The 18,070-nt window shown below is 38.5% G+C and overlaps 1 protein-coding gene across 1 annotated transcript in view; it reads left to right on the plus strand.

The window, feature by feature from the left end:
• lrp1ba (low density lipoprotein receptor-related protein 1Ba) overlaps positions 1-18,070 on the plus strand; it is a gene marked incomplete at its 5' end in the record, with an annotated part of 152,716 nt that overhangs the window by 63,350 nt on the left and 71,296 nt on the right. Inside the window, 10 exons of the mRNA XM_079471794.1 lie at positions 4,996-5,241; positions 6,553-6,750; positions 7,602-7,806; positions 8,088-8,252; positions 9,273-9,517; positions 11,609-11,740; positions 12,629-12,856; positions 13,337-13,511; positions 14,432-14,526; positions 14,959-15,108. Coding sequence (XP_079327920.1) covers positions 4,996-5,241; positions 6,553-6,750; positions 7,602-7,806; positions 8,088-8,252; positions 9,273-9,517; positions 11,609-11,740; positions 12,629-12,856; positions 13,337-13,511; positions 14,432-14,526; positions 14,959-15,108 — 1,839 coding nt within the window. The remainder of the gene's footprint in view (positions 1-4,995; positions 5,242-6,552; positions 6,751-7,601; positions 7,807-8,087; positions 8,253-9,272; positions 9,518-11,608; positions 11,741-12,628; positions 12,857-13,336; positions 13,512-14,431; positions 14,527-14,958; positions 15,109-18,070) is intronic.

Consider the following 18,070-nt stretch of genomic DNA (forward strand, 5'->3'; position numbering starts at 1 on the left):
TTTCTCAAAACATCTTCTTCTATGTTCCAGGATTTGAATGAGGGTAAACAGATCAAAATCACTAATAATAACACTTGTATTAAATTTTTGGTGTAATGTCTCTTAACAACACCTGCAGACCAGCATCCCATGGAGGCATTTTTCATTTTTTTGGCCCCAATACAGCTTATAAATCAAGCATTTGATGTATTTGAAAATGTAAAACTGCAGAAAGGTTTATGTGGGGGTTGGGTTAAGGTGTACCATGAAGGCCAGAGGATACAACGTTTGTACAGTATAAAAATCACTATGTCTATGGAGAGTCCCCATTAAACATGGAAACCCAAAATGCGTGTGCGCACGAGTGTCTTGAGGGATTGGAAGATTTGTGTCAGTGTGTGTGTGTGTATTAAGGTTCATTTAGGAAAGCTTTAGAGACATATCTTCCCTCAGGTGAGATGGGGTAGTGCTTGAATATCAGCTTAGAGCCAATTACATCTATCGGCTCCTCCTCACACACACACACACACACACATCCCTCCAGACTGATTAATGCCGGGTAGCACACTGAGACACGCCAGCAAAGTGGCCTCTGAGGAACTATAGAGATAAGGAGAAGAGATGAGACAAAACGAGAAAAGAAGCTTTCTTATTGGAATTTCTTCTTTATTTTATCAGTGTGCAATGTCTGAGAATGATACAGCATCATTCAAGTTACAGTTACAGTACAAACTACGAGCGGAATGTGAAATTATTGAGTATGAAATTATCCGTCCCATATTCCCCCGTCTCGCGACATTTAGCTGAAATACCATCGGATATTGGTGCGCTTTGTCGGAAAGGATAAAGATCAGCTCGATCAAATAAAGTCAAATAAATAAATAATCAGGCTTTGTTCGGATGGGCAAATATAGATTTTTGGGGGCGATCCCGAAAACTGTTTAGTTTGTGGTCTGAAAAAACTAGATTTTTACAAACCACATCCATAACGTCCTCATGTGGTTTGAAATAAATTTGAAATCAATTTTAATCTGATTTTGGGAAGGTATCCACACGGTCAGATTGGATTTCAGTTTGTCTTTTTTATGGATATGACGTGTCTGTCTTCCCCGCTGAACACAAAGCAATAGAAACCATCACAGGAATTTGTGTGGTTTCCATAAAAACACCATTATGAACTACAGCTCATTTTCCCATTTAAACCATAACAAAATTTGTTTTGTGTTTTGGGCATTATCCCTTATCCCACCAATAGAATCCATCACATCCCTGCTGAAACAAAACTATTAAAACCATTAAAGAAGGTATAATGGTTTTAAGGAGATTTGTACTGGATTAAATGGAAACTGTAAGGGTTCTACTGGTATATGATGGAATCTATTGGAGGGATGTTAAATCCTTTTGGAATCATGCCCAAAACACACTACAAAAAAGGTATTTTGTAATGGTTTTAATGGAAAAAGCTAATGGTTATAGAGATAGATAGGGTGTCAATAGAAATGTATATTGAAATTCTAATGGTTTTTCATTAAAATACATTTATGAACGATTAGATTTTTCCATTACAATCATTACAAAATTCCTTTAGGCATTATACCAATAGGATTTAACATCCTACCAACAGAACCCACAGCATACCAGTAGACACTGCTATAGTTTTCATTTAAGCCAATACAATTCCCAAAAAGCTTTAGCCGAGAATTAACCCAAAATAACTTCATAACCAGCCGGCAAGACCGGCAAACCAGTTCATCCTTTACCAGCAGACCTGAGAACATTGAACACCATTCTTGTCTAATGCCCCTATTAATGTTTAAATGTGCAATGAAACCCCCATTAACTTTAAGCATAACCTGTGCATACGATCTCGAACACAACAATAAAAGCTGGGCTGAACCCAAATTTCCTCACCGTTGGCAGAGATTAATGCGTTTACCCTAAGAGAAACTGCAAGATAAATAAGAAAAATGTCAAAGCTCAATGGTCCAGAAACATCCCAAAATTTCCAGAGTTAGATAAATATTGTCTGATATAGACCACACAGAAGGTCTAATCATGATAAATGACTCTCTGCATCACTCTAAAAGAGAGAGCTTTAAATTTAATAGATGAAAGAGAAACCGGTCACTGATTTATTTCTCGGCTAGTAAGACGAGAAGTGTCCTCTTGCGCTCACAGGACTAAACAAGATTTTCACTGGATTTAGCAAGCTGGCGCGTTCATATTACAAGCGAGAAATCTGAATATTACTCCATCACACTCCATGTTCCGTAAGACAGGATAGACTTCACCTTTCTGGTGATGTTGTTTGAGACTTAAGCAGCCATTTATGATCACACTGGGCTGTGTTTCTGTAGGCTGGAAAATGTTTGATTGTCTGGATGTGTAAATAGACATGTTAGGTAACGCTTGTCTGTGACCTCTTTCATCTCCTATCCATGCTGCTCATTGTGAATTACAATTGGAGTTTGGTGGTGACCTACTGAAGGTTTGCTTTCTCAGAGGCTGTTTACACGAGAACGTTTTCAACTAAAAACTTTCTTTGCGTGAAATGGGGTAATGAGAAGCAAACTTTTGAAAACGGGTCTCAAGGAGCAAGTTGTTTTAAAAAGAGAACATTATCGGTTCCATGTAAACGCATGCGTATTCCCTAAACAATAATGGCGTTCTGTTTGTACAACAATAATATGCACGTGACATACTATCATTTCTCAAGCAAAAAGGTGATTTGTTGTAAATGTTTTTATGCTGGCTTGTTTTAAAACCATTGTTGGGTCAACTACAAACATTTTCTGGGTACAGTTGGGTTTGTCCCATTTTGACATTTTTATATTTCCGAAAAACTAAAATTTGTTTAACTTATGGTTGGGTAAAATAAAGACAAACGGGTTAAAGAAAGCCTTTTTTTAAATTTGTAATGTTAAAATTGAAAAATAAAAAGCTGGGTTATATTTAACCCAGCGTTGAGTCAAAAAGGGACAAAACCCAACCACTGGGTAAAATTTACATAGAACATGTTTATAGTTGACCCAACAATGGGTTGAAATAACCAATCATAAGTTAATTGACAACCCAACGGCTGGGTTTGTTACTGTTTAACTAAACGCTGGGTTGCAAATAATGCAGCAATTTTTAGAATGCATTTAAGTCTGATGTATTGACATGATCGTGACAATTTGATGCATCTTCTCAGCTATTTATTCTTAATTTTAAGTAAAGCTTTTTTAACCCAGCAGTTGTGCCAAAAAGAGATAAACCCAACTGCTGGGGTTGTTTCAGCCCACAATGCTGGGTTGTTTCAACCCCATGGTTGCGTAAAATAAATAAATAGGACACTTTCTATGTTGATTTAACCCAACGATTGGGTTTGCCCGTGTTTGACCCAACCATGGGTTGAAAACAACCCAACATTTGTTTTGAGAAAATGCCAAGCAACTTTGATGAAGAAGTTTGTGAACAGTTTCCCCCTTTGTCTATTGAATTCCTGCACCGTAAAGCCACTACTTCCCCTTTTTCATCAGCATTTAAACTGAATCTTCAGGCAACATGCAGTCCGAAAAAATCCATTATTACCCTGTTGGAACTTTTTAATTTTCTCTACTGTATTAGTAAGTTCACCTCAGACCTCACGGCTCAATTCTTGCAGCAGAATCCCATACATCACGACCACCACATTGTGAACGAATCCATTTTGTTTTGCCATTTCATAACCTTCTTTTTTCCTCATTAGTTTATACTATGTACTCTTGTCACCTGCCCGTTCTGGGCTGTTTTCCATTTGTGCTTCTTTATTCCATTTATTACTGTTTTCACTATGGCTACCTCGAGGTTTATGGCTACATTGTGCTGCATTGATGCACCGGAAGCTTCATTTAAACCTTAAATGTGGTTCTTGCTCAAGGGGCTTTACTTTGAGTGCCTCTCTGGGCTCCATCTGGTTTCTTCTGCAGAACAAAAAAGAAGAGCAATGTATTTTGAGAAATCCGAAATATTTTGAGAAATGTCTCAGTGGTTTTGTGTTCATACCAAGGATGTCAATGGGGGATGATGTTCTTACCGAAATTCTTACTTTTTGGGGATGCATTTTTTTGTGGTCAGAATGGCAACAGACCTTGAATTTCGTGTACCTTGATTCAATCGGTTTATGTTCGCAAACCCCTTGTCAAATAAAAAAGTTGTTGGAAAACAAACATAATACTGTCGTTCCACTTTTATTTGGTACCAATAACGTAACGAAAATAACAAGCTTTACCTTAAACAGCACAACCCAAAGGAACATTTCTAATAGCTGCCTAACCTTTCCGTGCTTCAATAATTCATTAAATGAGCTTAATTTTTACTGGTCATTTAAAAGAGCCTCCATTCCCTCCAGACCAACAAGTGCGTTACTTTTGTACATGAGCGAAGAATAACAAAGCCATTTGCAACAATTATAAACTCTTACCAACACAGTTAGAAGACAGAATTATCGAGCTAAATACCCACGGGGCTAAAAATATACGGTCAGCCAACAACTTCAGCTAACACTTTTCCGTTGCCGCGGGGCCACTTTGCGGCCGTGCCGCCACATTAGTTTGTCGACACCACAATAAAGTGATAGTAAAAGTGAAAAGAAGCTCGACGGCCGGTGCCTCTGAGCTTTCATTGGAGGAAAAACAAAAACAAGCTGGAATTACACACCTGTGTGTGTTTTGGCACGGTGGACGACACAGTCATGGTTCGCTTCCTCGATGAGTGCTGGGTGACCCAGACGCATATGTTCCGAGTAATACCTCAGGAATTGTTGTTTTATACTTTGTCGGGAGATCCAAATGAGAAGCATCGAATTCTTTCTTGTTTGTTGGTTTTGTTGGGTTCTATCTTGTAGTCGATTCTTTCACGAGCCCTAACGGCATCCTGCTGTTCATCCTTATGGCTACTGAAGAACGCCGTCTGCATTGATTCTAGACAAATTTGACTGTTTTGAGCATGACGTTGTTCATAAAAAAGGGTTCCGTCTTTGTCGTGTTTTGTCAGATGAGTGTTCTGTAAGGAACGGTGGCTGCAGTCACGAGTGCGGCGTCGCGCCGGGTAAAGGTGTGGTGTGTTCCTGTCCGCCCGGGTTCCAGATCACCTCAGACGGCCGTACCTGCGAGGTGCTAGATTACTGTACCAAACACCTGCGCTGCAGTCAGGTGTGCGAACAGCAGAAAAACACTGTGAAGTGCTCCTGCTATCCAGGATGGAGTCTGGGACCTGATGGAGACAGCTGCCACAGCACAGGTAATGCGAGATAAAAAGTTGTCTTCGAAAGTGTATATGACCTGTAGGACTGTTTCTTCTTTGGAACACAAAAGAAGATAAATTGAGAATTATAAATGGGAGTCAATTGGGGTCAGTGTTTGTTGGTTATTATTGTTCTTCAAAATATCAAATTTTGTGTTTTCAAGAGGAAAAAGTCAGATTTGGAATGACATAATGATGAAAGAATGCTCTTTTTTTGGTGACCTGTCCCTGTAAAAGTGGGCAATTTTTGGGAGTCAAGCCACTTTATTTCTGAACTATACGTAAATACCTTGGATGTCTGTTAAATGACAAAAAGTAAATTATTTGCTGGTTTAAATTATTAACAGGACATTTTTAAGAATCAAACTCACATTTTGCTAATGGTAAATGTTTTGCATATTCTTTCTGTAACTTCTTCATTGTTGCTCATATTTTGCCTTCACGATTCACACACCACGTAACATCTGAATCTATTTTCTTTCCTTCACCTGTAAGTGTTTTCAGGACTAATGAAGCCCTCCGGGACAGTCTGATGTATTTAAGATGAAGCTGGCTTTGGTTTTGAAAGCATAAAATGCATGCGAGATATCCGTGCATTTCATTTCTGAGTTTTGACTTTACAAATGCGGCAGAAAGGGGCCGAACTTTCTTTTAGAATAACTGGAGAGATGCAAAATATGTATGTGAGAGAAGACAGGTGTTTGAAAGAAACATGTTCTATTAAAAGAAAACAGGCTTTTACTTAAACATACAACCGAGCTTTGGCTAAATGCTTTAGTTTGTGGCCGAGACAAAATGGCCAGCTATGATTTATATTGCAAAGTTGTTGTTTTTCAACTGCAGTCGCAGGCTGGTAAAGTTGTGTGTTATTTCAATAGAATTCATTTGCAGCAAATCTCTGTGTTTATTAGTCAACTTTTAACAAACATGTCTATTTGTTTTAAGTGGACCGATACATGTTGTGTAAATTGTTTAGGGGATGTGTTTTGTTTTTCAATTTTGTTAATTTTGTAGATTGTTTCATGGCTTTCATTTTCTCAATTGCCTGTTAAAAATGTCTCTCTCTTTTGTTTTTGTCCATTTTATAGATAATATATATCATAGATAATATCATAATTTTCTCCATAAGATGCAAAATATGTTGCAATTGAGCCCAAATTGAACGAATTTCATTAATAATATTGTTTTACGAGTTATTATTCTAAGAAACACAAGGATATGTTTTAACATTTTGTATGCGTTGGAACTGAAGGTTTATGACATTTTTGTCTCTATTGATAATGTCATTGTTTTTTGTCGATTTTACAGATCCCTTCGAGGCCTTCATAATTTTTTCGATCAGGCATGAAATCCGTCGCATTAACCTGCAAAGGGGCGACTACAGCCTGTTGGTCCCCGGCCTCAGAAACACCATTGCATTGGATTTCCATTATAGCCAGAGTCTGCTTTACTGGACTGACGTCGTTGAAGACAAAATTTACCGCGGGAAGCTGTCAGATAGCGGAGGTATAGATACCAACACCTCCGGTTGTTTATGAAAATGAATTACGATGTTTAACAACTAGGCAACTAACATCATGTTATCATTAAGATGACATTGGAAACATTGGTCTAACCATAACATGTGATGTCAAACACAGTGTTTTATTATGTAATCATGACCATCTTGATTCTAGTTATTTTACACGTCACTGCACCACTTGTGTTAATATTTCAGCTTCAAAAGCCTGTGTGAGAAGTAATTTACACTCGGATCGCACAAAAGACTGAGTGGAGGGCTGAAAAAATTTGGAAATTGCATTGTCTTTAAGACATCTGGTTCTAGAAACCAAGGTCCAGAATTAACCCTTGGCAAACGTCAAATGCGAGTAAATGAAAGCATTTGACCAATAAGAAATAATGATGCCACTTTTACCTTCTGGGAAGTATAATTTCAGCTAAATATTTTGTAGGCCAACCTGGAATTTAGCGCCACAGTGGTTTCCTCGATCGACTGTTTTTCACATAGAGTATTTGGGACATTTGTGCCCATGTACGATGACGTATAATGTCCCCGCCAAAGGAAGTAAACACTTTTAGCAACTTGTTTTGAAGACACAATAAAGCTTTAAAAATCATGAGCGGGTTAAAACTGGCGTGTTTTATTTCATAAATGAAAACTTGAAAATATTTAGAGGTTTTGCTAACCACGAACCTTATTTTAGTAATTTAACCAAAAACCCACTGACTTTGGCGCAATGGAACCGGAAGTGCTAAAATGCCAACTCGCTTCTGAGTTTTGTATACAAAATTAAGTCATCTCTGTGATACTCTATAGTGGTACAAGCCTTCAAACAAACCAAGATTTTTCTTTACAGGTGTCTCAAGCGTCGAGGTGGTTGTCCAGCATGGATTGGCCACCCCGGAGGGGCTGGCTGTTGATTGGATAGCGGGCAATCTCTACTGGATTGATAGTAACCTGGACCAGATCGAGGTGGCCAAGATGAATGGCGACATACGGACCACCCTTATCGCTGGTGGCATGGAACACCCCCGGGCGATCGCTGTGGATCCAGGCCAGGGGTTTGTTTCTCAGTTTAAATGTTTGCCACTTTCTAAAAGACTTTAATGAACAAGTCCAATGATTGATATTTCTGACGGTTGTTTGTTGATAGTAATGAACACATCTAATCACCCATAAATGAGGTTTTTAAACGATTTCCAGAAGGGATATTACGATAAAATTGGATCATTACACATTCTTACCTATTGTTCAGTTGCAGTAATGGTGGTGTTTTTAATGAAGATGTTGGGACTGTTTGCTGGTTGTATGTACTGATCTGATAACGTTTGGATATCAACAGCGCTCTGTTCTGGACCGACTGGGACGCCACGTTTCCCCGCATTGAAGGCGCTTCGATGAGCGGCGAGCATCGGCACGTGGTCTTCAAGGACATGGACACAGGCGCCTGGCCTAATGGACTCACCCTGGATCACATGGAAAAGAGGATTGTGTGGACAGACGCCCGGTAAGATGGGACGCTCACGCTTTTACGGCCGAGAGCTTGGTCAATATTTTAAGACATTGTTTTTGCGAGTGATAAGAGAAGGTTTTAGGAGAGATGGGTGAAAAAGAACAGGCCGTGGTGTTACTTGGGGATCTACAACAGTCGAAAATAAACTCGGGTTCGGTCGTCGGTTGCAAATTCAAACGCGGTTTCTTGATGAATGATTGATGCGATTGCACTTTCGTGGACGTCAATGCCACCTTAGCTGCTAAGAAAATGACAGGTGTATGTATATATAGTAGTATTATAGATTATTATTGTGCCCATCGAGTGTTCTGCCTTTCATGTAGAAGCATTAGAGGAATTGTGCTGTCTTAACACATTCCTAAACACCCTCTTGCAATCAATTGAGTCCAATTCTTTGTATGCCCGGTGGCCCTGAATGCACTTCAAATTAATATTCAGATAATGAGATTCCTGGACCTAATGAAGAATCTGATCAATTGTCTGCTTTCGATTCTCTCATTTCCGTCTCTGCTATATTCAGAGTTCACTTTTTTAATCTCTTTTGCTCATTTTCTCTCTCTCTCTCCCTCTGAAGGCAGCCTTTTCTTCTGTTGTGTTTGCAGTGTTAGGGCATCGATGGCCTTTTACTTTAAGGTTTTTTATGGCATTTTATTTTTTGCTATTTTAGCTTAGTTTAGTTAAAAAAAAAATCATTATTTGAAAGATTTAATTTTTTAATGTTTAGTTAATCTTGGTTTGCTTTGCTTCATTTTGTTTTGTTCATTTAGTCGTTTTTTACTAGTTTAGTTTGGTTTATCTCATATGTTTTAAATGACAATTACATGCATCATCAATTGTGTGAAACAGTGCCATGAACACTAGGAATATTTTCAGTTTCAGTTGACATCAAGTTGAACCTAAAATACTATATTGCTTATTGTACTATACTATATAATTTTGACAATACTATATAATAAACGTAAAATACTGATGCTTGTGATAATACTTCATAAATTATTCTTAATCCTTCCGCAGGTCTGATGCCATATATTCCGCTCTGTACGATGGCACCGGCTTAATAGAAATTCTGCGAGGGCATGAGTTTCTCTCTCACCCGTTTGCTGTGTCCCTATTTGGCGGGAACGTCTATTGGACCGATTGGAGGACCAACACATTGACCAAAGCCAACAAGTGGACTGGGGGCAATGTGACCGTGATCCAAAAAACCAGCGCCCAGCCCTTCGACCTGGAGATCTACCACCCCAGCAGACAGCCACAGAGTAAGAAACCTTACTTATTTTGATCTAAATCTAAGGACGCTTTGCATTTATTCGAATATATATGATATGAAAACCACTAGGGGAGCACAGGGGACTTTGTCTCCATCTTTCAGAATTGCCGCACATCTCTGTCTAGATTGAATGACAGCATCTTAGTGAAAAGGGACTTTAAAAGACAAGATGATTGGAAAGATCCAAAATAATAAATTGTAAGATGTCTTGTTGCATTAGCACATACTGACCCAATTTTGGCTCGTTCGTATTTCTCACCGGACGATTTTAAGGACTAATTGGCTGTAAAGTCTCTCCAAAAAATCCCTTGTTACTCATGATTGAGACGTCTTTGATTAAACACTTTTTTTGTTGACGCGTGAAAGTCAAATGGCTTCTGTTCGACTTATTGTCTCAAATGTGCTATTATTTTTCCTATTAGAGCTTTAGGATCTACTATTGTAGAGTCACATATTTTCAAGTGGCACAATCATTCATGTCTCCAGTAAATACACACAAGATGAGTTGTTGAAGTTAAATGCTTAGAGTTACGGGTTTGTTTACTATCCGAACCTTAAGCGTTAGCCATTGCTAGTAATTACCCCTGTAATTTTGTCTTGTGTCTAACAGCTTGCATAAACCCTTACTATCCGTTCCCAGAATCCGTTCCACATTTTGTCATTAGCATTTTATGGGCCTAATAGAATTTGCTCACCGTTTGGGCAACATTTAGTGCATAAAAGACGAGCCAAACATGTCCAATGAGTACATCGCAATTGAATCAGCGTGTGACGGCTGTCCAGCATCTTTTGCCTTGAGTGAACATCTGCCAGATTTAGAAGAATCAGTCCCCTGTCATCACATCGGATTTGGCATCGTCCTCCAATGTAAAATTACACCCTTAATGGTGAAAATGGCTAAAAGACTGTTTGTTAACTGATGGCTCCAGCTTAATGTTTATAATGTTCTGGCAGAAACATTCAGCGATGTTTTTTTGGATAATCAATGGCAGCTACGTATGAACCGAGAGTTTTTGGATGGAGTGATACGCTAGTCTTGTTAGCACTGTTGGAGATGTGTGCTGAGGCCTTTTGTGAAACAATGGATCTTTTTTCTTCAACTGCTAGTTATTCCTCAAAAGAACACAGTGATGACAAGTTGATAAAAGTTCATCTTTTGAATAATTATATTTAGACTTGTTTTTTCCTTTGAAATCGGTGTCTCTTGAAATTCACAGCATAGACGTTTGTGAGGTTTTGAAAGAGCGAGGCTTGTTTACAAAAGTGTGTTATTTAACCAAAAGTGTGTTCTTAAGTTTGAGACTCGTGCATTTATAACCATTTGTGTTGTATTTAAGTTTTCTGTGAGCAGTCTTTGCTTTCGTCACTTTTTATGTATAGCATCGGATGTCTCTTCCACGTTTCATAACTACATACGGGAGCCAACTTGAATGGTTTTGTGTCAGAATTGCTCCTTGAGAGCGGCATAGAGATTCAATTATTGGACATGAAATGACATGTATGTGCATGTTACTATGTAATAACCATGTAATAACAGCAACTTAATTAAAAAATGAGATAATTTCATTCATGCAGTCAAAGATGAATTAATTAGGCTTTCTTTTATGCCCCAAGTCTGCAAAATTCTAAGCTGTGTGGGTGTTTTTTCAATCCCATTAGAAGTGTGGAAGAACAACCTTGCTATGAGCAAGAACACACCCTGGGATTGCTGGGAAGGGAATATGGGGCCTAATTACTCAGCACGGCATCCACATCTTCCACTTGTTGAGCGGAGTGCTTCTGGTTTTCAGGGGACTGCGTGTACCGATACAAGACGCAGATCATAATAAACTTGCTAAGGCTGATTATAAATGTCACACGAACCTTTAACTATAACTTGAGCTTTAAAGTGAATAAAGCAAATGTTTTAAATAAGACATATGGGGGGTTATTATGTAAGTGTTTCTTATGTTTGAACTTTATGACCCATAGAAATAAGAATCACAGATTGGTAGTAAATAAATAAATATCATGAAAGATAACATGTTAATGTGACATATGTAGGATTCACATGATAATTTCATCTGTTTTTCTTCCTCAGCTCATAACCCATGTGATGGTAACAGAACAAGAGGTCCATGTTCTCACCTGTGTCTTATAAATTACAACGGTTCTGCATCCTGCTCCTGTCCGCATCTCATGAAACTCTCACCCAACAACCGATCGTGTCAAGGTGAGCTGCATCCCGCTGGTACCTGAACACTCCCTTTTACTAAAACATTATCATTTTTCATCTCCGAAAATAAAGATTGTAGGTTTCAAATCTTGTCAAACATTGTGATTTTTTATGTGGGTTATATATATATATATATATATATGTACTGTATATAACATATCAGCAGTCAAGACCAATACCAGAGAAATGTCATTTTGATACCACCGCAACTAATATGCTATAATTTTTTAGGAAGTTTTGGAAAATATTTACAAACTAATTTAAAGGAATGGTATGAAGCTTTTAGGTGTTTTGCAGTACAAACATACTTACAAGGAGCAGGACGTCATTTTACTTTTCAATAATGTTGCCACAGATCTCATTCAGATAAACATTTGAAAGTGCCTATAGGTCCGATACCATGCACGTTTAGTAAATTCAGCCAGTACTCGGTTTAACAACTCTATAAAAACAGGTATTGTGCCAAGTACCCTACTTTTATGAATTACAGTCTACGTCTGTTGGTAAAAATGGGTGTTCTACAATTGAACGGACTTGATATAAAGCAGAATGTCTGATATCGAAATAATTATAGCGAGTATCAGGAGATTTCTGTGACCTACCTAAACTCATTATAGAATGAAATGGAGATCTCTCTATAACGGCTACCCCAGAGATCTCTCTGTAGGTCAACAAAGGAGAATTTTACAGTATGACTCCTGTAAGTCAAAGATTGTAGTCTTGTCTTTTATAAGGGCATAGATTGTACTGTATTTCCATTGTGTTACCATATAGGTCATATTTGAATACAATCTATTTGTTGTTTTGACTAGATTTGTGTTTCCAGCTTTTTTATAAAATTTCAATGCCAACCATGATTTTTGTATTTTATACATATCTGAACAGGTGTTAAAAAATTCCTGCTGTACGCCCGGAGGTCTGAAATTCGAGGAGTGGACATAGATAACCCATACCTCAACATCATCACCGCGCTTACCGTACCCGATATCGATGATGTCACAGCTATGGATTATGATGCATTAGATGAAAGGATTTACTGGGCCGATGTGAAGACCCGAACTATAAAACGAGCATTTATTAACGGAACCAAACTTGAAACCGTCATGTCTGGAGGTAGATTGAGGCTCTTTATTATTCATTCCTTGTAGATTGAGGCTCTTTTATAATTGATTCCTTGTAGACTGAGGCTCTTTATTATTTATTCCTTGTTGTGTTTTTTGTCTTTAAATTTTGTCATCATTTACTCACCCTCAAGGATGCCTGTAGCCAAAATGTTCTGGGGCACTATTGTCTTCCATCGTCGCGAAAAAATCTAGTACGATTGTCAATGGTGACCCAAGATTTTTCATTTCCCACATTCTTTAAAGTCTTCCTTTTAAGTTAAAGATGGACTTAATGTTTCTTTACCAAGTCCAGCTGTTTCCTTCTTGCAAATTCAAAACTCCATGTTAGCAAAATTGTGATTTTATTTGTGTAATTTTTGTTGTTCTGCAATCCTTTACAGTCTTTCAATATCTTTGATCACGAGGTTAGTTTTATTAAAACAAGATTAGATTTTTCATCAATAACACATGCTGGTCTGTTTGTTTATAGACCTATTGAACGTCCGTGGCCTGGCTATTGACTGGCTCTCCAGAAACATGTACTGGATGAGCTCGGACAACGATGAGACGCACATAAACGTCGCTCGTCTGGACGGATCTCTCAAAAGCACCGTCGTTCACGGCATGGACAAACCCAAGTGCTTCGTCTTACACCCACCCAAGGGGTACTGTATTAAAAACGTCATCTAAACTCTGAGCTACACTCAAAAATGAATTCATGTCGGCAAAAATCAATATCTTATTTATTAACAATGTAATTGCGAATTTCCATTGCATTGTCACCTTTGGTTACCTTCAAAGCTGCTTACGTACATCACATCAGATAAAAAACTAATTATTAAACCCATCTCGGTCTGTTTTCCATGTTCACAATTAACTCAAGTTATTAGAGTCATTTTCTGTGAGTTAATTTAGACTGACAAATTGTAATAGCCGCGAAAAGTCTTTAACAAACCAAACTGGTCGCCAGCCAATCAGAAGCTGGAATTTATCATACCCTTGTTGGGCCGGTCAATGACAGCTTCTTAATTAGCATCACTTATTATTCAAGGCATGCGAGCCTATTAAACATGGAGCCAGTCGTTGGAAGAGTTTACACGAGATTAAATATAGCAGAATGCTTTAATCCTAAAGCTTATTTTAAAGCTGCGATCCGTAACGTTTTCCTCTCTATCGCCATCTCTGTTTGAAACATACAACTGCAGGTTACTTTACTCAGGTTAAAGTCTGCCAAATCAGACACGTCAGCGCCCAATAACTTGAAAAAGATTTGCGTCATACCGTATCCCGGCATCTCTGCTGCTTTATGCCCCTCACATTACTCTTGACCACCAGCCGTCTGTTATTTTTAGCTCCCTATCTGCGCAGCCTTTCTGAGAGTCGCCTGTCACAAAGGTTCTAAATGTATGAAGAAGATAAGACTTTATTTGATTGTTTTCTGACCTGTGGTGATTCTGAAGATAAAGTTCCTTTACACCTCCTGGGCCTGACGCATCTCGCTGATATAAAAAGTGACAGCAGCACATCCTTCATCTTGAAGATCCATCCGTCTCTCTAAATGTGTGTTGGTTGTTGTGGTCGGCAGGAAGATGTTCTGGACGGATGGCGGCACCGTAAACATGGCCAACATGGACGGGAGTAACATCAAGATTTTGCATCAGAACCAGAAAGAGCCAGTTGGTAAATTCTCATTATTCACTCTTTCCTTTGTTTATAATTAAAGCAAAAATGTTGGGATTCACTGCAGATGTTTATTGCTTAATCCAAATCCAAAGTAGAACCAGTTGTTATTACTAGGACGTGAACGGTGGATTTCTGTCAATGAAGAAAACGCAAGAAAAACGTCTATGAATACTAATAACGCTGCTCGGCAAATAAACACTGTTTGCCGTTGGGCTAATGCAGATTTAAAAAAACTAGACACGCTTTGCGAGTGGTGATGTGTGATGATATTCATTAAATGAAACAATATCCAATTCCTTTAAATCTGTCGTGTCTTTTTGAATCATCTCTTGGAACTCGCTGAGGTCAAACAAAGTATCTCAATGTAGCTTCGGACGGTTCTAATTTCGTAACGTCACCATGGTTACGTATTTTCCCCATCAACCTCAGGGCTTGCGATAGACTACACAGCCAACAAACTGTACTGGATCAGTTCTGGAAACGGAACCGTGAATCGGTGTAACCTCGACGGGAGTGGTCTCGACGTGATTGACAGCTTGAAGAAGGAGCTAAGGAAAGCTATGGCGTTGGCAGTGATGGGTAAGCAAAAGCTGTTTTTGTTTTAAATAGAGATATATGCATTTATTTGTTATGCTACGTCAGAACAAAAGAAAAGTTGTTTCAGGGGTGGAAAAGTTCCTAGTGCATATATGTTCTTTTATAAAAACAATTCTTGACATTTTCTGAAAGACAGTCCTAAAGGAGCAATAAGTCTTATTTCATTCAATTTCCGTCTCTCGCAAAGAAATCTTGGAAGCAAACGCAATGAAGCACCATCTTTCATTTCATTCCTCTGACCCGGTGCGTAAATCTGTCTGTACGGTGCCTGGAGAGGGGAAGGGGAACATGGCGCACATTTTTCATCGTTTGTGGATTGACATGAATCTGTTTAAGTGCGAAACAGCTGTTTCAAAACCAGAGAATCATCAGCTAAAGACATCAGTTCTGACTCCCGGCATCTGCTGTTGTCTTTCCCCTCACCTTCAACTTCCAAGTCTTCGAGAAGACTTCTAGTTATGCATTACTTTGTAACTACGTTTTCTTGTAAGGTTTTGTGATTTATTTGGGTGGTACAATAATGGTAAATTACAAATGTGTCAGATTGTACCAATGTGCCTGATCCAATTTACATTATTATATTTTACTGTTTTATTTACGGTTGTAACAGTATATTTGACAGATTTTAGGCATATTACCTCTCCCCAATTTTGGTACAGAGAGACTGAATTAATTTGTTTTTAATTGCATTTTGTAACAGCTTAAGACATCTTGAAGGTCGTAAAGCGATAGTTCACCCAAAAATAAAAATTCATAATTTATTTACACTCGTTTCCTTTAACACCTGTATACGACTATTTCTTCTGTGGAAGATTAATCGAATCGCAATCGCAATGTGAGACGCCTGGCTCTGCATTTCAAACAAAGTTCAATTCTATCTTACTGCTTTACTAATTTCACTTGGATGAAATGAAACATTAAGCAAATTTTCTTGACCCAAATATGCCTACTTAATCTTATTTGGATTCTATTGGTGTGGTGTAATCTGACAGTTGGCAACCTATCGACAGTAATTTCAGTAAACAGTAATTTCTTTATGAATTATACCTAAAACTGCAAACATTTGTTTTGTAATAGTTTTAATGGAAACAACTACAATTTCTTTCTGGTTTTGATTGTTTTTTCAGCAGCGTAGCTATACCCATACTGTGAGGCACACTATTGACAATATTGAATTGAAGCTTGATTTAGAAACATTAAATCGCAATGTCTGCCAAAAGAAATTGCAGATATTCCCCAAATCGCAAAGCCCTAGTTCACGCAATGGACGTCAATGGGGGTCAATGTTAGTTCGGTTACCAACATTCTTCAGAATTTCTTCTTTAATGTTCTGCAGATGAAAGAAAGTCTTACTGTAAAGGAATGACACGAGGATGATTCAATTATGAATTTTATTTAAGTGTACTGTCCCTTGAAGAGTCACAAAATGAACCGCTCACCCAAGTCCCGACATACATGGACGAACGTCTATTTTGATTCCTGCGTCACGTAAACTTAAAGTGTGTATGTTTCTGTACATGTCTGGGACACATTATCCCGTGACACAGAACACAATGCAGTTCAAACCTCAGATGTTTAGACATCGCCGCTTGCAACTACTAATACAATCAGTCTGAACCACATCCCAGCAATCAGCATCTGAGACGCTTTGACACACTGGTTGTTACTGGACAGTTTGTTCTCCGCATCTTCTGCGCTCCACTGCACGCAACAATGTTTATTCTCCTCATTTAGATCAGTTCCACTGGTGCCAGACAGAGCTGCTTTTATTTATTTAACGCCTGCAGAAGCTTGCGAAGAAGATCTGACTTGTTTTGTGTGTGTCTAAAGAATGAGGTTACAAATCATCGCTGTTGTGGACTTGATTTGTTAAACGGAACCATGCATTATGTGCACATATGCATGTTATGGACAGATAGACGGTTATTGAGTCTAACTAATAAGAAACAGGGATTTCTGTGAACCAAGCGCACTGGCGTTTGTTTTTCAAAACATCGCTTCACATCATTTCGTTCTCTCTCTTTCTTCTTCTCCAATCCGGTTTTGTCTTTGAGCTCAGACGCACAAGAACCGAACTTCATCCGCCACGTCCTCGTCTCTTGGCGATTCGGTTATTTCGTTCCTTTGTTTAATATTAATGTCTAATTAACCCCGATTTTTACCAGCCGTCCCTGGAGTCTCTCAACAAGTAAAGCGATAATGAATTATTAATGACTTCTCTTCCACTTCATTTTCCTTGTCATTGTTGTCTTTACAGAACACGGTCTGTCGTTCTTTCACATTAACTTTGTGAACTTGGAACGTAGTCAAGGTACCCTCGTCCCACTATAGCAAATGTCGTAAGCACCCCGGTGTAAACGCTAACATACACGATTTGAGTTTGGTCGCTTTGCGTTTTTATTAATAAGCCGTGTCGTCTGCACAAAAAACATTAATGGGCTTGTTTTGCCCTCCTCAGCATTTTTGAGACGAAATAGTTTTGTCGGTTTTAGTCAGAGTATTCACAATTGTTTATGACTGCACGTTTGACTACTTTACGTAAATCGTAAACTATTGAAATCAGCTTAGAAATGCAAAGTTTTTTTGTGCTTTGGATCCAGAAAAATATGCTACGTTTGACGTAGCGACCGTTTACGAAACCGTTTGATGCGGTATCTATCTACACACTGCAAAAAAAATAAGAATAAGAACAGGTTTCCCCTTTAAAATGATATGTTTCCCTGTTTTTCTGATTCTGTAAAATCATGTTTTTACAGTGTATGTCTATGCTCTTAGCTAGTTAGCGATCACATTCGTTCTAGTTTTCGTCGAAGTGGTATCACCCCAACTACAGTCAGTTTAGTCAATCCTCCATCGCGTCCAGTGTGAACTACACGTCGAGCTTGTTCTTCAAAGTAATTTTCCCCAAGTTTCCTTCAAGTGTCTGCCGACGGCTGATAGCTTC

The sequence above is a fragment of the Barbatula barbatula genome (assembly GCF_947034865.1).
Source record: "Barbatula barbatula genome assembly, chromosome: 13".
In the NCBI taxonomy this organism is placed as follows: Eukaryota; Metazoa; Chordata; class Actinopteri; order Cypriniformes; family Nemacheilidae; genus Barbatula; species Barbatula barbatula.